The following is a 19,324-nucleotide window of genomic DNA, read 5'->3' on the forward strand; positions in this document are numbered from 1 at the left end:
GGTTCCATGTGTGATAGTATGATAGATAACTTGAATGTGTTGTCGCTTAAATAACACAGACATTGAAAACTTTGTGACGTCACAAGTCGCGCGCGCATTTCAAACATCCGCCATGTTGGAGGTCACCTATATTGTGGTGGGTGATGGTGGAGTGTGTGTACCACCGACATAAAACCATTTAGCTAATCTTTTTTAACGATAGAATAGCACGGTGCACGTTTGGGGACCGTTTGATTAGAGCTGGAGAGGCTGGTCTGTCCGCGTATCAGTTTCCCCCTAAATAAAGAAAGTTGCCAGGCTTGGTTAGCTCTGATGAGAAGAGAATTTTGGCGACCATCCAGCTACTCCAGATTATGCAGTGCACTTTTCATGATAGGTAAGTTTGGCCTGATCCTAGGCTGAAATTTTGCAATTTTGCAATTATGCAGCTTACCTTTAGATGTAGTAGCTTGAGAAAAAGGCTCTTTAAGTCAGTGCTTTAATCTCTGCAGCAAAAATCATGATTACTGCCTATAATTGGCCATTGTACCATAACATAGCATCTCTGGAAATAGTTTTCATGTTCAATTTTTTTGCAGGTTGAGTAAATATTCACTGATCCACTACCACCGGACTACATTGCAAAGATTTTCAAATTCAAAACTGAGCGAGACATCGAAGACTTCACATCAAAGGAGAAGTAAAAGGAAAAGAATAATCCAGGTAACAATAGATTTTTCAGTAGACTATTAAAAGGTATAAAATCGATACATACTTTCGAAGTTACGGCGAAGTGGTCTTTTCGAAAACACAAAAGCAAGTGTCTGTCTCACACAAACCTAAAATATTTGTATGCTTGTCGACTTTTGTAAGCTTTCAGGGACTCTCCAGTGTAACTGAGCGAGGTAATCAGATAATGGTACACGTCATGACACTTAACATTGAAGGGTCGTTTGGCCCCGCACTCAGAAACTGCTTTCATTCAATTCTTTAGTACTGGTTGCCACGCCATTCGATCTCAGTGACGTTTGTTTTCAACATCATCAAGACCTTTAGCGAACTCTGAGAGATTCAAGGCACCAGAATCCATGATAACATGCCCCGGGCGAAAATATGAAGTAGATATTTTCTCTAGTCAGTTCTCAGTCCTAGACTTTCCAGTACAACCATCATCGCCAATTTGACGGCGTTATCAAAAACAACTCGTGTGTTGTCATTTGTATATGGTCTATAAAAGGCATGTTTAAAAGGTGTCAGCCCATTTCGTGATGGCTCTCCTGACATGCGTTCTTTATTCCCTTCCATTATTCATCCAAGTAGTCACCCCTTATCCCTGTTTGAAGGATCAGCTTCTTTATCAGTCTTTTAGGTGGTATAGTGTCAGTTTCTTTTTAGGGAGCCCAGATACAAACAATCCACCCACCCTTCTCTTTCGTCCACAACCGAAGTTCACTTTTCCATCGAAATATTAGAGATTAAATTCACACTCTTTCCCTGAAACCTTGTTGTCGGTCAAATAAGTAGTTTCTCCTATCAAAGAAGTCATCCATTTGCATTTTGACTGTCTTTTCCAGTTCTTCACAGACTAAGCTCGTCACAGAATCTGGTTCGTAATTCAGTGTATCCTTCCTGTCCCCTTTCTTAGATATAATTGTGTTTATTATGTGTGTTAAGGGGAGTTATACACACGTTGTCCCGTCTCTTAATTTTGTATATAAGTTTATGGTTGGGGTTGTTAGGGAGGTGAATGCAAGAGTTTTGGTGAGAGGGGCAAGTGTGCAGTCTGTTGTGGATGAGAGCTTGAGAAGTGAGTCAGTTGTTGTTTGCTGATGATACATCGCTGGTAGCTGATTCAAGTGAGAAACTGCAGAAGTTGGTACTGAGTTCGGTTAAAGTACGCGAAAGAAGAAAACTGAGAGTAAATATGAATAAGAGCAAGGACAAGTAACTAGGGAGGTAAGTTTGAATGAGGAAATAATAAAAAACTGGAGGAAATTAAATGTTTTAGATATTATGGGAGTGGATTTAGCCGCGGATGGAACCATGGAAGCGGAGGTGAGTCACAGGGTGGGGGAGGGGGCGAAGGTTCTGGGAGCGTTGAAGAATGTGTAGAAGGCGAGAACGTTATCTCGGAGAGCAAAAATGGGTGTTTGAAGGAGTAGTGGTTCCAACAATGTTATATGGTTGCGAGGCATGGGCTATAGATAGGGTTGTGCAGAGGAGGGTGGATGTATTGGAATTGAAATGTTTGAGGATAATGTGTGGTGTGAGGCGGTTTGATCAAGTAAATAATGGAGGGGTAAGAGAGATGTGTGGTGATAAAGAGTGTGGTTGAGAGAGCAGAAGACGGTATATTGAAAAGGTTTGTTCACAATGAGAGAATAAGTGAGGAAAGATTGACAAGAGGATATATGTGTCGGAGGTGGAGGGAACGAGGAGAAGTGGGAGACCAAATTGGAGGTGGAAGAATGTAGTGAAAAAGATTTTAAGCGATCGGGGCCTGAACATACAGGAGAATGAAAGGCGTTCAAGGAATAGAGTGAATTGGAACGATGTGGTGTACCAGAGTCGACGTGCTGTCAATGGATTGAACCAGGGCATGTGAAGCGTCTGGGGTAAACCGTGGAAAGTTTTGTGGGGCCAGGATGTGGAAAGGGAGCTGTGGTTTGGGTGCATTACACATGGCAGCTAGAGACTGAGTGTGAACGAATCTGGCCTTCGTTGTCTTTTCCTAGCGTATACCTCGCTCGCGCACGGGGTTATGGGGTGCTATTTCATGTGGGGCGAGGTGGTGACGAGAATGGATGAAGGCAGCAAGTATGAATATGTACATGTGTATATATGTATATGTCTGTTTGTATATATGTATGTATACGTTGAAAAGTATAGGTATGTGTATGTGCGTGTGTGGGCGTTTATGTATATACATGTGTATGTGGGTGGGTTGGGCCATTTTTTCGTCTGTTTCCTTGCGCTACCTCGCTGACGCGGGGGGCAGCGACTATAATAATGATAATATATATATATATATATATATATATATATATATATATATATATATATATATATATATATATATATATATATATATATATATATATATATTTAATTTTCCAAAAGAAGGAACAGAGGGGGCCAGGTGAGGATATTCCAAAAAAGGCCCAGTCCTCTGTTCTTGCAAACCCGGGAAATGGCAAATAGTTTAAAAGAAAAGAAAGAAATATATATATATATATATATATATATATATATATATATATATATATATATATATATATATATATATATATATATATATATATGGAGGAAGACTTAGCCAATTTTTGTGGTGTAACTGGAAGGCTGTTCCGTAATAAACTGCACCTTGAATAGAATGGCAGACATTCAGAAAGTCACAGTTTGTCGTAAGGTATTAAAAGTTTGGTGAACTGCAGGGAAAAGTATTTGTATATACGGGAAAGATCATCTCCAGTCAGGTGGCGTCGAAGACTGGAGATACATGACGAACATGGTGCGCAACAGGCGTGTTGGGGTTAGACAAAGCACAAGCTCCTCCCCTCAAACAGAATCCTGGGGTGAAATACGAGACATGTGAAGAGACACTAGAAACCACCAAGCAGTTGCCTCTTCCAGAAACGTAAGCTGTAATAAGAGGCATTTGCAAAGTGGCAGTCAACACAAACTAGAAGGAAAGGTATAGAAGGAGCATGAATGGTGGTGAAATAGTAGGGAGGGAGGGAGGGAATCGTCTGTTGGAAGGGCTAGTCTTGCGGGACAGGTGGGGACTGCTCGTGTCTGAGTTATCCCTCTCATTAGCATCAGAATCAGGCAGAATCCAGGAGGTTTCCGTTTTCTATAACAGTTTCTATGGTATTCGCACTTACTTTAGACGTGTCTCACTTTTATCGTCTTCTTCCCACGAACTCTCTCGCCCTCATCAACACACCTTCACAGTTAGTAATAAAAGTATGCTGGAAAAGACATATCAATTGTATCGACGTGAGCAATGAAATACTTTTTAATAAAAACGTTGCACGGTTTTATTCATTATTCTTACATAATAATTAGGCTACTAACGATCTGCAGGTACAAATGCAGTTATTTTTTTCAATATAATAAACTAACAGTTTGACTGATCCCTGAAGACATTGGTTCAGCAAACCAGTTTAATCTAAGCTTATTTTCTAATGATGACTTATAACTTACAACGTACTTACAACATACACATCACGACTTCTATCTTATTTCATTGAAGGACGTCAAAGGGAAAAGTGGGTCTTAATGGTTTGAATGATGATTCCTAGTTTCGTAGCTTAAGCAAAGCCTTTCCTGGAAGCTGCTATGAACAAACTGTTCCTATACTATCACAGTCTTGGAACTCACCCAAGAACCTATATGCATATACAAGCTATCTTAAGTATCATGAATTCGTGATGTGCGTCTACACTGGAAGACCACAGAGGAAAAGTAGATTATCATGGTAACCTGCAGAGACAGAGGAAGGGCTGAGCAGGGGTTTGGTGTTCCCCTGCGACCGATATAATATCTGCGGCTACATCACCAACACAGCTCACTAGGAAGTGATCCGGGAGGAGTTGCCAGCCACACAGCTCACTAGGGAGTGATCTGGGAGGGGCTGCCAGCCACACAGCTCACTAAGGAGTGATCTGGGAGGAGCTGCCAGCCACACAGCTCACTAAGGAGTGATCTGGGAGGAGGTACCTAGCCACACAAGTCACTAGGGAGTGATGTGGGAGGAGCTTCCAGCCTCACATGACGTCAGAGGACACGCATTGTTGTTTGTTGTTGGGAACAGCAGACCCGGGTGAGGATGGAGGAGGAGGAGGAGGCAGGATTGTCACCCTGGCCTACTTGCTCAACTCCACCCTGACTGCGGAGACCCACTTGGCGAAGTAGGCCATGTTGCTCTTGAAGTGGTACATGAGGAACCAGTCGCCGTAGTTGCACTTGGGCAGGACGTGCTGCAGCTCCACCTTGGTCATCTGTTTGTGTGCCAGGTACACCAGGAAGGTGTTGCGGACGCTGGGCCTGTGGCAAACATCGGGTGGTATATATAGCATTATCTCAACAGGGAAGAGACAGAGAAGTGTGTGTGTGTGTGTGTGTGTGTGTGTGTGTGTGTGTGAAGAAGGTAAGTCAAACACAACGGGTGTGTACTGATGAGAGATGATTGATACATCGTCTGTGTTTAGCTGAGGAGAAAGAAATGGTATATCTATTTAGCAGGATAGGACTAGCTGATCATATAGACATAGAACATGATTTTATAACATTATCAGCCTGCCATGTGTGGCCTAAACTGCTAATGCGAAACGAATCAGTGTAAATGATTACACTAATTTGTCAAGGGAAGTATACGAAATGGCCACAGACTTGAGTACGCTTTCACTAGCGTCAAACTCATAAAAGACATAAGCATGTCACCATATTCTGTGGTTAACACAGTATTTTGTTGATCTCCAAACAAAAGTGGTTTATTTTTGAAAACAAAACTAGTCAGTGTGGTAATGAAGATGGTGTGGACCCAAGTGTCGTAACCGTCCAACTTGGAGGATGTTAGTCGTGCTGAGAGATTGTACCGTCGTGCTCAAGGGTCGTGCCGTCGTGCTCAAAGGTCGTACCGTCGTGCTCAAAGGTCGTACCGTCGTGGTCAAGGGTCAGACCGTCGTGTTCCAGGGTCGTACCGTCGTGCTCAAAGGTCGTACCGTCGTGGTCAAGGGTCAGACCGTCGTGTTCCAGGGTCGTATCGTCGTGCTCAAAGGGTCGTACCGTCGTGTTCAAGGGTCGTGCCGTCGTGCTCAAAGGGTAGTACCGTCGTGTTCAAGGGTCGTACCGTCGTGTTCAAGGGTCGTACCGTCGTGCTCAAAGGGTAGTACCGTCGTGTTCAAGGGTCGTGCCGTCGTGCTCAAGGGTCGTACCGTCATGCTCAAGAGTCGTACCGTCGTGTTCAAGGGTCGTGCCGTCGTGCTCAAGGGTCGTACCGTCGTACTGAAGAACGGTACAGTGTTCACACTGACTAGAATTCTTACACATTGACCACAGTGTTCACATAATGATGACAGTATTGATATTACGCCAGTCCTCATCTCATCCCATGCATTAACTGCATGACTTGGGCCTCGGTGGGTCCAGGCCGACTTCGCTTTTGGAGGAGGAGAATCGATCGAACCCACACCACCTCCTCCCCTCGTCAAGCTTCTGGGTTTAAGCGTATTTTGTTCTAGGCCTCAGAACAGATTCTGTCATGGATCCTACCTTGTGTAGTTTCAAACCTTATCTGTTCCGAATTTTGAGTTATGTTAACGTGCTGGGATTATGTACATATGATATTAGTTCTTTTTAATGTAATGGAATATTATATGAATGTTACACTTATACTTTTATCAGTCTAATGGAATTGCATGAATGTAATGATAGTCGTGTTATTTATGGAATTATATAAATGTCGTACTAGTGCTATCATTTGTCTTAATGGAATTATGTAAATGTAACACTATAAATGTTATTAATCTAATGGAATTATATGAATGTTTTACTAATACTGTTATCAATCTAATGGAGCTACATAAATGTAATACTAGTACTGTTATTACTGAAAATGTTTCCCCCAGATCTAAACTTCAGTACAGTTCAGTAATACTTCTGCCGACATTCAGCTGATGTGACCTGAAACATGCGTGCAATTGTTACATCAAATCCCACGCTCAAGTGGAACACAACCAGTGGTAACTGTGTTTCAACAGGTTGTTCGGGCCAGCAGTGGGCTCTCAGTGACAACCCAGCATATCTCACATGAACACAACACCTACACCAGGAGGGAAATACTCATATGAGGATTATACTCACAGAAGGAAGGGAGGGAGATGATCCCTCTCACAGGAGGGAGAGAGGGTACCTATAACTTAGTGGCTCACAGGAGCTTGCACCTTCTGCTGGACTAGATCGGTATGAGAGGTTATCTTAGGGTGTTCCGTCAGGGTAACTGGTCACACGTCTGGACGTGGACGTATCTCGGGGTCATCCCCACCAGGTGTGGCTCAGACTGGCTCGGTGGTTTCAGAGACGAAGATGAAAATATGACCCGTGTTTCCCGACAGTGGAGGACTGGGGCGACTGGCGCCATCTGACGGCAGAGCCCCACATGACTTTTGGTCACACTGCTCGCGGGAGCAGGACGCCCACAGCAGCCACAGTGCACTCCCTTACTATCACGCCCACAGCAGCCACAGTGCACTCCCTTACTATCACGCCCACAGCAGCCACAGTGCACTCCCTTACTATCACGCCCACAGCAGCCACAGTGCACTCCCTTACTATCACGCCCACAGCAGCCACAGTGCACTCCCTTACTATCACGCCCACAGCAGCCACAGCGCACTCCCTTACTATCACGCCCACAGCAGCCACAGCGCACTCCCTTACTATCACGCCCACAACAGCCACAGTGCACTCCCTTACTATCACGCCCACAACAGCCACAGTGCACTCCCTTACTATCACGCCCACAGCACACTTCCTCACTATCACGCCCACAGCAGCCACAGTGCACTCCTTCACTACCGTCGGCATTCGCAGAAGGAAAAGGAGACTCACAAGAGGAAGAGGAGGATGTGGAGGAGGAGGACGAAGCCACAGATGGCGGCGGTGATGATGTACACCACCCACAGGAAGATGTACGTCTTCTCGTTGACGATGTTCAGCGGCAACACACACATCGAATCGAACTTCTGGATGGTGCCGGACGCACCGAACTTGTGCCACGTACATTTGGCCACCTGTGGACGAGGTCAGGTCAGGCCTTAGCTGCTGGCTGCGGCAGGCTTAATGCTCTGTGTGTTACTGCCTACACTACGTACGCTAAATATAGCACATACATTCAACAAGAACAGAATAGTTATTCGTTAGAGTAACTATAGGAAGCTTAGGACGTGAATTACCGGTTGTGTGTAGGTGAGGACGTGGATGGTTGTGAGTGTTAGTGAGGACGTGTGTTGGCAAGGACGTGGATGGTTGTGTGTTGGTGAGGACGTGGATGGTTGTGAGTGTTAGTGAGGACGTGTGTAGTTGTGAGTGTTGGTAAGGACGTGGATGGTTGTGAGTGTTGGTGAGGACGTGGGTGGTTGTGAGTGTTGGTGAGGAAGTGGATGGTTGTGAGTGTTGGTGAGGACGTGGGTGGCTGTGAGTGTTGGTAAGGACGTGGATGGTTGTGAGTGTTGGTGAGGACGTGGATGGTTGTGAGTGTTGGTGAGGACGTGGGTGGCTGTGAGTGTTGGTGAGGACGTGGATGGTTGTGAGTGTTGGTGAGGACGTGGATGGTTGTGAGTGTTGGTGAGGACGCGGATGGTTGTGAGTGTTGGTGAGGACGTGGATGGTTGTGAGTGTTGGTGAGGACGCGGATGGTTGTGAGTGTTGGTGAGGACGTGGATGGTTGTGAGTGTTGGTGAGGACGTGGGTGGTTGTGAGTGTTGGTGAGGACGCGGATGGTTGTGAGTGTTGGTGAGGACGTGGATGGTTGTGAGTGTTGGTGAGGACATGGATGGTTGTGAGTGTTGGTGAGGACGTGGGTGGTTGTGAGTGTTGGTGAGGACGCGGATGGTTGTGAGTGTTGGTGAGGACGTGGGTGGCTGTGAGTGTTGGTGAGGACGTGGATGGTTGTGAGTGTTGGTGAGGACGTGGGTGGCTGTGAGTGTTGGTGAGGACGTGGATGGTTGTGAGTGTTGGTAAGGACATGGATGGTTGTGAGTGTTGGTGAGGACGTGGGTGGCTGTGAGTGTTGGTAAGGACGTGGATGGTTGTGAGTGTTGGTAAGGACGTGGATGGTTGTGAGTGTTGGTAAGGACGTGGATGGTTGTGACTGTTGATAAAGACGTGGATGGTTGTGAGTGTTGGTGAGGACGTGGGTGGCTGTGAGTGTTGGTGAGGACGTGGATGGCTGTGAGTGTTGGTGAGGAAGTGGATGGTTGTGAGTATTGGTGAGGAAGTGGATGGTTGTGAGTGTTGGTAAGGTCGTGGGTGGTTATGAGTGTTGGTGAGGAAGTGGATGGTTGTGAGTGTTGGTAAGGTCGTGGGTGGTTATAAGTGTTGGTAAGGTCGTGGGTGGTTATGAGTGTTGGTAAGGTCGTGGGTGGTTATGAGTGTTGGTGAGGAAGTGGATGGTTGTGAGTGTTGGTAAGGTCGAGGGTGGTTATGAGTGTTGGTAAGGTCGTGGGTGGTTATGAGTGTTGGTGAGGAAGTGGATGGTTGTGAGTGTTGGTAAGGTCGTGGGTGGTTATGAGTGTTGGTGAGGAAGTGGATGGTTGTGAGTGTTGGTAAGGTCGTGGGTGGTTATGAGTGTTGGTGAGGACGTGGATGGTTGTGAGTGTTGGTGAGGAAGTGGATGGTTGTGAGTGTTGGTAAGGTCGTGGGTGGTTATGAGTGTTGGTGAGGACGTGGATGGTTGTGAGTGTTGGTGAGGAAGTGGATGGTTGTGAGTGTTGGTAAGGTCGTGGGTGGTTATGAGTGTTGGTGAGGACGTGGATGGTTGTGAGTGTTGGTGAGGACGTGGATGGTTGTGAGTGTTGGTAAGGTCATGGGTGGTTATGAGTGTTGGTGAGGACGTGGATGGTTGTGAGTGTTGGTGAGGACGTGGATGGTTGTGAGTGTTGGTAAAGTCGTGGGTGGTTATGAGTGTTAGCAGTCACGTGAATGATGAGGTCAGGTGAGGTCTTGGGGGTCCATGAGCATGCGCTTGGTAGGAGTGTCATAGCTGGATACAGGTACAGACAAGTGCGGGCTTAGATGAAAGGGTGAGGTGGGTGGTAGGTAAGGGCATGGACAGAGGTGTGTGGGTGGGTAGGTAAGGGCATGGACAGAAGTGTTTGGGTGGGTAGTTAAGGGCATGGACAGAAGTGTGTGGGTGGGTAGGTAATGGCATGGACAGAGGTGTGTGGGTGGTTAGGTAAGGGCATGGACAGAGGTGTGTGGGTGGGTAGGTAAGGGCATGGACAGAGGTGTGTTGGTGGGTAGGTAAAGGCATGGACAGAGGTGTGTTGGTGGGTAGGTAAAGGCATGGACAGAGGTGTGTTGGTGGGTAGGTAAAGGCATGGACAGAGGTGTGTTGGTGGGTAGGTAAAGGCATGGACAAAGGTGTGTGGGTGGGTAGGTAAAGGCATGGACAGAGGTGTGTGGGTGGGTAGGTAAAGGCATGGACAGAGGTGTGTGGGTGGGTAGGCAAGGGCATGGACAGAGGTGTGTGGGTGGGTAGGTAAAGGCATGGACAGAGGTGTGTGGGTGGGTAGGTAAAGGCATGGACAGAGGTGTTTGGGTGGGTAGGTAAAGGCATGGACAGAGGTGTGTGGGTGGGTAGAAGCTTACCTTTGGGAAGATCTCGTTGAGTGGATTGTTAGGGTCTGTAGCGTCGCTGCCCAGGTACTTGAGGGCCGCAGGACCAAACTGGAAGAACTCTCCGCCCAGGAAGGTGTTGGTGAAAAAGAGATTGCCCATTGATATCGCGCAAGTTAGACACTCACACAGCAGGAAGCCTAATCCGTAGCTCCTGTGGGTGGTGAGCGAACTGGCGAAGTATTGTGACGAACTCTCGATCTGCAGAGGAGGACATATGAACGTGCTATTGAGTACAAGGTGAATGAGAACTTATCAGGCTGAGAATTCTCCACGTGGACGGTTATGACGACGAGGTAACTGGCGTAGAAAAGGAAGATGGAAAATCTGTCTGTTCTTGACAATTTTTTTTTTTTTTTACAAAAATTTGACCATAATACATATTCATGGTGCGAAAAAAAGAAATGTGTGCAAAAGGATCGTGGATGAAAACATGTGAAGTGAGGACAGTTGCTGCAGATCATAACACAACGTACTAAGATGACCTGAGGTATCACAAGTCTACCACAATTCACATACAAAGTTGTCAGGTAGGAAACCTACACCAAATTACTGCAGCATAAGAATTATGATAATAACGCTTGAATGTATCTATTATGATGCTGATCTTGAGAGAAACACGAGGTGCTCAGAACTGTTATGATCCACAGACAAGACCCCAGCTTCGCCCGGTTACACTGTCGGTGAAATCTGATACGACAAATGCAACGTACCGAAGGTGAGGCGGTGAGAGTGTGGGTCTATTATAATGATGAATATCATCCTGTAAGACACAAATCACGAGTGTGCGAGTGAAAAGGAGTTGTAGATACGGACAACACCCAGTCCCTCACTAGAACATCCCATTAAGAGAGTTGCTATATAAGGATCAACTGTCTCGTGGTTCAAACGGCCTCAGTAAACACATTGTGTTTGTTGATATACTCACATTCTTGGAGATGTCACCGATGTGGACCTTGTCCAGGTGGCAGATGGTCGCCTCGAAGAAGCCCTTGTCAATCCTGTGCCAGATCCAGATGGGGAAGTAGTAGATAACGGCCTGGAGGACGAGCACCATGGGCACCCACTGGTAGTAGGCGTGCCTCCTGTTCTCCGCCTCCTCTATGACTCCCTCCTCAGTCATCTTAGTGTTGGGTCCTACGCCAGGGTGCGGCGTCTGCAGGGAGGGAGGCGGCTTGGTTCAGTCATAACTCCGTACTGCTCTTTCGGTAATTTTTTTTTCTTCCACTCAACTCTCTCTCTCTCTCTCTCTCTCTCTCTCTCTCTCTCTCTCTCTCTCTCTCTCTCTCTCTCTCTCTCTCTCTATCTATCTATCTATCTATCTATCTATCTATCTATCTATATATATATATATATATATATATATATATATATATATATATATATATATATATATATATTCCTATGAGTCCACGGGGAAAATGAAACACGATAAGTTCCCAAGTGCACTTTCGTATAATAATCACATCATCAGGGGACACACAAGAGAGAAATATAACAGTCAGTTGATACGCATCGAAGAGACGAAGCTAGGACGCCATATATATATATATATATATATATATATATATATATATATATATATATATATATATATATATATATATATATTTTTTTTTTTTTTTTTTCAAACTATTCGCCATTTCCCGCATTAGCGAGGTAGCGTTAAGAACAGAGGACTGGGCCATTGAGGAAATATCCTCACCTGGCCCCCTTCTCTGTTCCTTCTTTTGGAAAATTAAAAAAAATTGAGAGGGGAGGATTTCCAGCCCCCCGCTCCCTCCCCTTTTAGTCGCCTTCTACGGCACGCAGGGAATACGTGGGAAGTATTCTTTCTCCCCTATCCCCAGGGATAATATATATATATATATATATATATATATATATATATATATATATATATATATATATATATATATATATATATATATATATCACACGCATATAACTATGGACATGCAGCAATGGCTTAGGAAACAAGCACGCACAAGTACTCAGCCATTCCTCAATCGAAGACCCTAAACTTGCGCCCAGTTCCTTCCATTTTCCTTTCTGTAATTACACAGCCCAAGGACAATGCAGACAACACGGACAAGGGGGAGGATTTATGACACACTAATGCAACAAAATGTCCATTCTTCAACCCAACTCAAAGCACGAAACATCAGAGACCGTTTATGACAACAGTTTGGAAATAAACTGTGCGTCATCAGTCATTAGCTGGCATACTAGGCTGTGGCTATCATCAGACATTGTTAGACTTGCTAAGCTGTAGTCGTTCAGTTGTGGCTATCACCAGTAGATAGGCTAAGCTGTGGCTAACACTAGACAATATCAGGTGGACTAGACTGGGGCTATCACCAGACATTGTCAGGCGGGCTAAGGTGTGGTGTATCAACAGACACTCTCTTCCTATCTTATCTCGCCGGCCTGGATACCTTCACTGTATTTATTCTCTGAAGGTCTCTCTGTGAGTGTTTGAATCTACGCTTCGAGTTCCAACATTCTTTTATGAAGACTATCAAGGACTTTTAGTCTCGATATACATATATGAACTTATCATAGAAACTGTTTTAGAAGAAGGAACGATCCTGTAGTATTGCATCCTGTAAACGATTATAAAGACGTTTAAATTGTTCTGTATTACAGAGACACACAGAGTCCTTGTGTCGATAAATGAAATCATGGAATTCCGTGAAAGGACGTTGGATATCTACGGAATATTGAAGTTAATAAGGATAAATCCATCTGACATTATCATATGTATTTTCAGTATCGTACTGAGCATCATGTTTCACAATACTGTCCGTGTGTCACGTCTAACAATACTCCACGTCAGCGTCACGTCTCGCAATACTCCACGTAAGAGTCACGTCTCCCAATACTCCACGTAAGCGTCACGTCTCGCAGTACTCCACGTGAGCGTCACGTCTCGCAGTAATCCTCGTGAGCATCACGTCTCACAATGCAGTACGTGGGTGTCGTAACTCACAATACTGTACGTCAGTGTCACGTCTCATTACGGAAGTTCTTGACGGCAGGGGGTGATGGGGGAAGTCACTTCTACTTCTTTAAGTATCTTTCGATGTAGGATTGCTGCAGTCTGCTTGTGTAGGTTTCTCTATGAAGACCCACAAGGCCAGTGGTGTGGCACAAGGCTCACATGGCACTATAAGGAGGGCCAGACCTGCACTCCAACGAACACTGGCATCATCCCCTTCATGTAGCGCCTGGAGAGGTCCTTTGGGCACTGCCTCCTGTGTCGCTAGATCCTCCCACACTGCTGACGTCTCCAGCAAGTGAACGGCCTTTCGTGCTGTCAGGGTCCGGCTGGTGCCTCCTCATCATGCACCGGCTTCTCTGACTGGGGAATCCTCGTATTCTCTCTCTCTCGCTGAATGCCACAAGCGCCACTACTAAGGCGTTTATGTAAAATCAGCAGAGGAGCTTTCCCTGCGTTTTCTCCTGTTACTGCAGGTCTACTTTCTTGTTCACCGTAGTGATATACAGCTCTGTTCGAGATGCAGCAGCTTTCACAGATATACACTGTATAATTCAAGATACACACACACGCACACACACACACACAACAGCCTGTGATCAGAATCATAACTTAAGGTCTGAAAACAAGAGGTGTCATACTCGGAGCTAACCACTGACCTCAGCGTTCAGGTCGACTAGGGTGAAGGTCGAGGCGATGAAACAGTAGGTCTCTATAGCTTTGTGCTCTTGCTTCTCGAAGCCTGTGATGCATTTGATGTTGTCTCCGATGTAGTTCTTGGCGGTGACCAGCACGCAGGCCAGGAGGGTGATCAGCATACACAGCTTGGCCGAGGAGAACAGCAGGGAGGACACTTTGGGTTTGGTCGCCCTGGTCAGGAAAATATTCGAGGTTAAGAAATCGAGTTCACATGTACTGTGGTGATACGTATATATTGAGCGTCTCCAAACTCTGGACTCGTAGGAGAAAGTCACCATTCACTCATGGCACGGGTGTGTATATGTAAGTCCATGGCAAGGAGTTTGAATATTGAATATAAGTCCGGATTTCTGAGTCATCTTGTGGGACAAAAGGTTCCTGATGTTGCAAGTCGTGTCATCAAAGAATCTCGTAAACATAAACCTGGAGCGTAACTTGCGACATTGTGGGTAAATATTGTTGAAATAGATATGGTGGGTACAACAGCCAGCCGGTGTTAAACATACAAAAAGGCGAGGAATGAGTAGAGTGACATACGGAAGGTAGACTACATGAAGAGTATGATAAAATGATGTGAATGATCACATAGATTACCGAGAACTCTTGCACAGATTCATATGGGGCAAATGGTCCACTGAGGAACCCTGAAGAATTAGAATAAAGATGGCAAAGAAGGATATATGATCATGCATAATGGAAATCTATAGAGAAATAGTGTTTCAGATTCTTTTTTGTCCTTGTGATGGGAACAGACAAATTACGACAGTTATTAAGATTCTTGTGACCACTGAATCCAGTGATGATGATGAAAGCAGCTGACCTGGTTGTGAACGTGTAACAGTAGCAATAGATACGGTAAGAGTGCCTAAGAAAATATACGGGTACAATGATAGTTAACTCTTGATACAAAGACTGGTTTTAACTCACCCAGATGTGTGTATGTGCTTCTTCAGGCCGTCAAACACCTCAAACATCGTGATGTCTGGATGATCTGGAGACAAGAAAAGGCGTCACTGTTGCGCTGAGAAAGTTCAGTTCATATTATGATACAAGAAATAAATACTCACGTAGCTGGAGGGTTGGTGGTCAGTAAACAAAGCTCTGCTCTAGTGAAGACAACATCTAATCTTGCAGGTTGAGAGGCGCTAAGATAACAACGAATCACGTACGTACAAGCTCAGTCAGGAGATGTTTGGTTCCTACCTCCGGCCAAGCGGGTTCGAGGTTTTGTTGTTTTGATTGGTTCAGGATCAAAGGTGCTGCCATCTGGATGCTGCTAGAACATTTCTGAGGAACTCAGACGTTTTTTTGCGTCGTCTTGTCCATCGTATGTGTTCAGAATTATCTCGATGGCATTCGAACCTATCAAAGGTTTGGCCATATGATATTATCATAAAGAGAAGCCCAGGTAGGTTCCGTACGGTTCTTATGTAGTTCCACCAACCCGAATTTCTACTTCGGGGGAAATCAGTTTATACAATTTCATAAGCACATGAATCCATGATTAACGCCCGAGTCTGTGAAATATGAACATCTTTGCGTTATTTTGGCCATTGTTCTCGCGAGGTTTGTGCGTGTGTCCGTTCCCTCACGGCCGTTGCTGCTTCCCGTAGTTTCTGTGTCCAGACCGGCCACTCGAGGATAGACCAGTATGATACCTTCCTCCTTCCCTTGAATAGCTAAAATATGGCATTTTTCTTCCTTCTTTCGTCTTTCCCTCTTCCTAAAACCCTATAAAAGGTCATAGAAATGTCCACTTTGTACACCTGTGGAATCCTGATTCATTTCTATATTCTGTTTCTATATTTCTGTTTCATGAATACAAAGTTTATGGCAATATCGACATAGTGCATGTGCGAGTTTGTTCGTCTGTGAGCGTTGTACCCACCAGGTAATTCATACATAGCGGTACCTGGTACTTCACAAGTAGCGATACCAGATACCTCGCATGTAGCTATATCAGGTACCTCACAATGCTATACCAGGTACCTCACATGTGGCTGCACCGGAAGCCTCACATGTAACTATATCAGGTACCTCACATATAGCTATACCATGTACCTCACATGAAGGTATACCAAGTACCTCACATGTAGTTGTACCAGGAACCTTACATGTAGCTATGCCAGGTACCTCACATAGCTATACCAGGTATCTCATATGTAGCTGTACCAGGTACCTCACATGTAGCTATACCAGGTTTGTCACATATAACTATACCAGGTACCTCACATGAAGCTATACCAGGTACCTCACATATAGCTATACAAGGTACCTCACATGTGGCTGCACCGGAAGCCTCACATGTAACTATACCAGGTACCTCACATGTGGCCATGCCAGGCACCTCACATAGCTATACCAGGTACCTCACATATAGTTATATCAGGTACCTCGCATGTAGCTATACCAGGTACCTCACATGTAGCTATACCAGGTACCTCACATGTAGCTATACCAGGTACCTCACATATAGCTATACCAGGTACCTCATATGTAGCTATACCAGGTACCTCACATGTAGCTATACCAGGTACCTCACATGTAGCTATACCAGGTACCTCACATGTAGCTATACCAGGTACCTCACATAGCTATACCAGGTACCTCATATGTAGCTATACCAGGTACCTCACATATAGCTATACCAGGTACCTCACATGTAGCTATACCAGGTACTTCACTAGTAGCTATACCAGGTACCTCACATGTAGGTGCGCCGGGAGCCTCACATGCAGCAGGTACACCATGTACCTCACATCCAGTTATACCACACAGTGAAACTATCATCTCACGTAGCTTGACGTAAGCCCAGCGTTGGCAATATTACTTAGCTTCATTGAGGGCCGGTGGTGGTTGGTGGTCCAGAGTTGGTAAGATTGTTTTACTTCAGCGAGGTCCAACGTTGGTCCCTCATGCTTCACATTCAGCAGTCCACCTCTTTTTTTTGTGTGTGTGGAACCGTTGAAAAGGAAGCATATGACTGGCAGGGAACAAATAAGTTTCTCTACTATATCTTTTTTTTTTTTCAAATACGGGAGGAAGGCCCATGCGTTGTGTGTGTGTGTGTGTGTGTGTGTGTGTGTGTGTGTGTGTTGTTAGTGAGGTAGTGTCTCACAGCCTCACTGCTCTATAGTATTCGCTCAGCGACACGTAAGCTGAGCGTATCTAAACACGTCATTGAATATCAGTATGCCAAGAATTCTCCCCCCTTGTATATACTTCATACAATATGACGCCAAGCAAACAGATTTGGGGAAGATAATGTTGCTTATATATATCGTCAAAGTTCTTCTAAGGGCGAAGAAAATCAACTGAAGGTCTGTGAGGTTATCAGTTAACTCTTTATATTTCCATCTACGAGGCGAGGTTCTCGAGCGGTTCCGTCAAGCAAGAGCAGATGTAGACGAACTGGTAACATCAACTGGCCATGATCCTAGTAGCATGGTAGTCCCTTGTGCGCCCAACCTGAAGATGAACTGACCTTACGGGAGAGACACGGATCGTAGTGGTCACCTCGGACGCCTCGGTATGACTGTGAGATGAATGTGCGCTGCCACACACGGGGGGGTTATCAGATAGCATTGTGTTGCCTGATTACACTTCTCTCTACCGCCATACAAAGACTTTATCTGACACCACCAGCGTTACAGTGCGTCTAGTATGAGCTAACGACCGGTAGTTGTGGGGGGGGGGGGGATGGATACAGCGATTAAGGTACAAGTTAACGACCAGTGGTGGAGGGTACAGTAACAGGTACAGTGTCTCGGGTACAAGTTGACCAGTAATGGGGTACAGTGAGAGGTACAGTACCTTAGGTACAAGTTGACCAGTAATAGGGGTACAGTGACAGGTACAGTACCTTAGGTACAAGTTGACCAGTAATGTGGGCACGGTGACAGGTACAGTACCTTAGGTACAAGTTGACTAGTAATGGGGTACAGTGAGAGGTACAATACCTTAGGTACAAGTTGACCAGTAATGGGGGTACAGTGACAGGTACAATACCTTAGGTACAAGTTATCCATCAGTAGAACTTATCATAGAATGATAGTTAAACCTGACGTTATCAGGTACGTACAACCTACATTTCCGACGGTGTACGTTAGGTACGTACAACCTACGTTATTCCGACGATGTACGTTAGGTACGTACAACCTACGTTATTCCGACGATGTACGTTAGGTACGTACAACCTACGTTATTCCGACGGTGTACGTTAGGTGCGTACAACCTACGTTATTCCGACGATGTACGTTAGGTACGTACAACCTACGTTATTCCGACGGTGTACGTTAGGTACGTACAACCTACGTCTCCGACGGTGTACGTTAGGTACGTACAACCTACGTTATTCCGACGGTGTACGTTAGGTACGTACAACCTACGTTATTCCGACGGTGTACGTTAGGTACGTACAACCTACGTTATTCCGACGGTGTACGTTAGGTACGTACAACCTACGTCTTTCCGACGGTGTACGTTAGGTACGTACAACCTACGTTATTCCGACGGTGTACGTTAGGTACGTACAACCTACGTCTTTTCGACGGTGTACGTTAGGTACGTACAACCTACGTCTTTTCGACGGTGTACGTTAGGTACGTACAACCTACGTCTTTTCGACGGTGTACGTTAGGTACGTACAACCTACGCCTTTTCGACGGTGTACGTTAGGTACGTACAACCTACGTCTCTTCGACGGTGTACCTTAGGTACGTACAACCTACGCCTTTTCGACGGTGTACGTTAGGTACGTACAACCTACGCCTTTTCGACGGTGTACGTTAGGTACGTACAACCTACGTCTCTCCGACGGTGTACGTTAGGTACGTACAACCTACGTCTCTGACGGTGTACGTTAGGTCCGTACAACCTACGTCTCCGACGATGTACGTTAGGTAGGTACAACCTACGTCTCCCACGGTGTACGTTAGGTACGTACAACCTACTTCTTCGACTTTGTACGTTAGGTACGTACAACCTACGTCTCCGACGCTGTACGTTAGGTACGTACAACCTACGTCTTTCCGACGGTGTAAGTTAGGTACGTACAACCTATGTCTTTCCGACGTTGTCAGTTAGATACGTACAACCTACGTCTCTGACGGTGTACGTTAGGTACGTACAACCTACGTCTCCGACGGTGTACGTTAGGTACGTACAACCTACTTCTTCGACTTTGTACGTTAGGTACGTACAACCTACGTCTCCGACGGTGTACGTTAAGTACGTACAACCTAC

At 45.5% G+C, this 19,324-nt stretch overlaps 1 protein-coding gene across 1 annotated transcript; it reads right to left on the reverse strand.

Annotated features, from left to right (window-relative positions):
- Positions 1 to 3,994: 3,994 nt before the first annotated feature.
- On the reverse strand, positions 3,995 to 17,651 carry LOC139764107 (innexin inx1-like). Its single transcript, XM_071690601.1, has 7 exons — positions 17,565 to 17,651; positions 15,008 to 15,071; positions 14,041 to 14,251; positions 11,309 to 11,536; positions 10,354 to 10,581; positions 7,594 to 7,775; positions 3,995 to 5,028 (listed from the first exon to the last, which is right to left on the reverse strand). The coding sequence occupies exons 2-7, from the start codon at positions 15,052 to 15,054 to the stop codon at positions 4,848 to 4,850; spliced, it is 1,077 nt and encodes a 358-aa protein (XP_071546702.1). The 5' UTR covers positions 15,055 to 15,071; positions 17,565 to 17,651; the 3' UTR covers positions 3,995 to 4,847.
- Positions 17,652 to 19,324: the final 1,673 nt, after the last annotated feature.

Source organism: Panulirus ornatus, chromosome 48, assembly GCF_036320965.1.
Source record: "Panulirus ornatus isolate Po-2019 chromosome 48, ASM3632096v1, whole genome shotgun sequence".
Classification (NCBI taxonomy): Eukaryota; Metazoa; Arthropoda; class Malacostraca; order Decapoda; family Palinuridae; genus Panulirus; species Panulirus ornatus.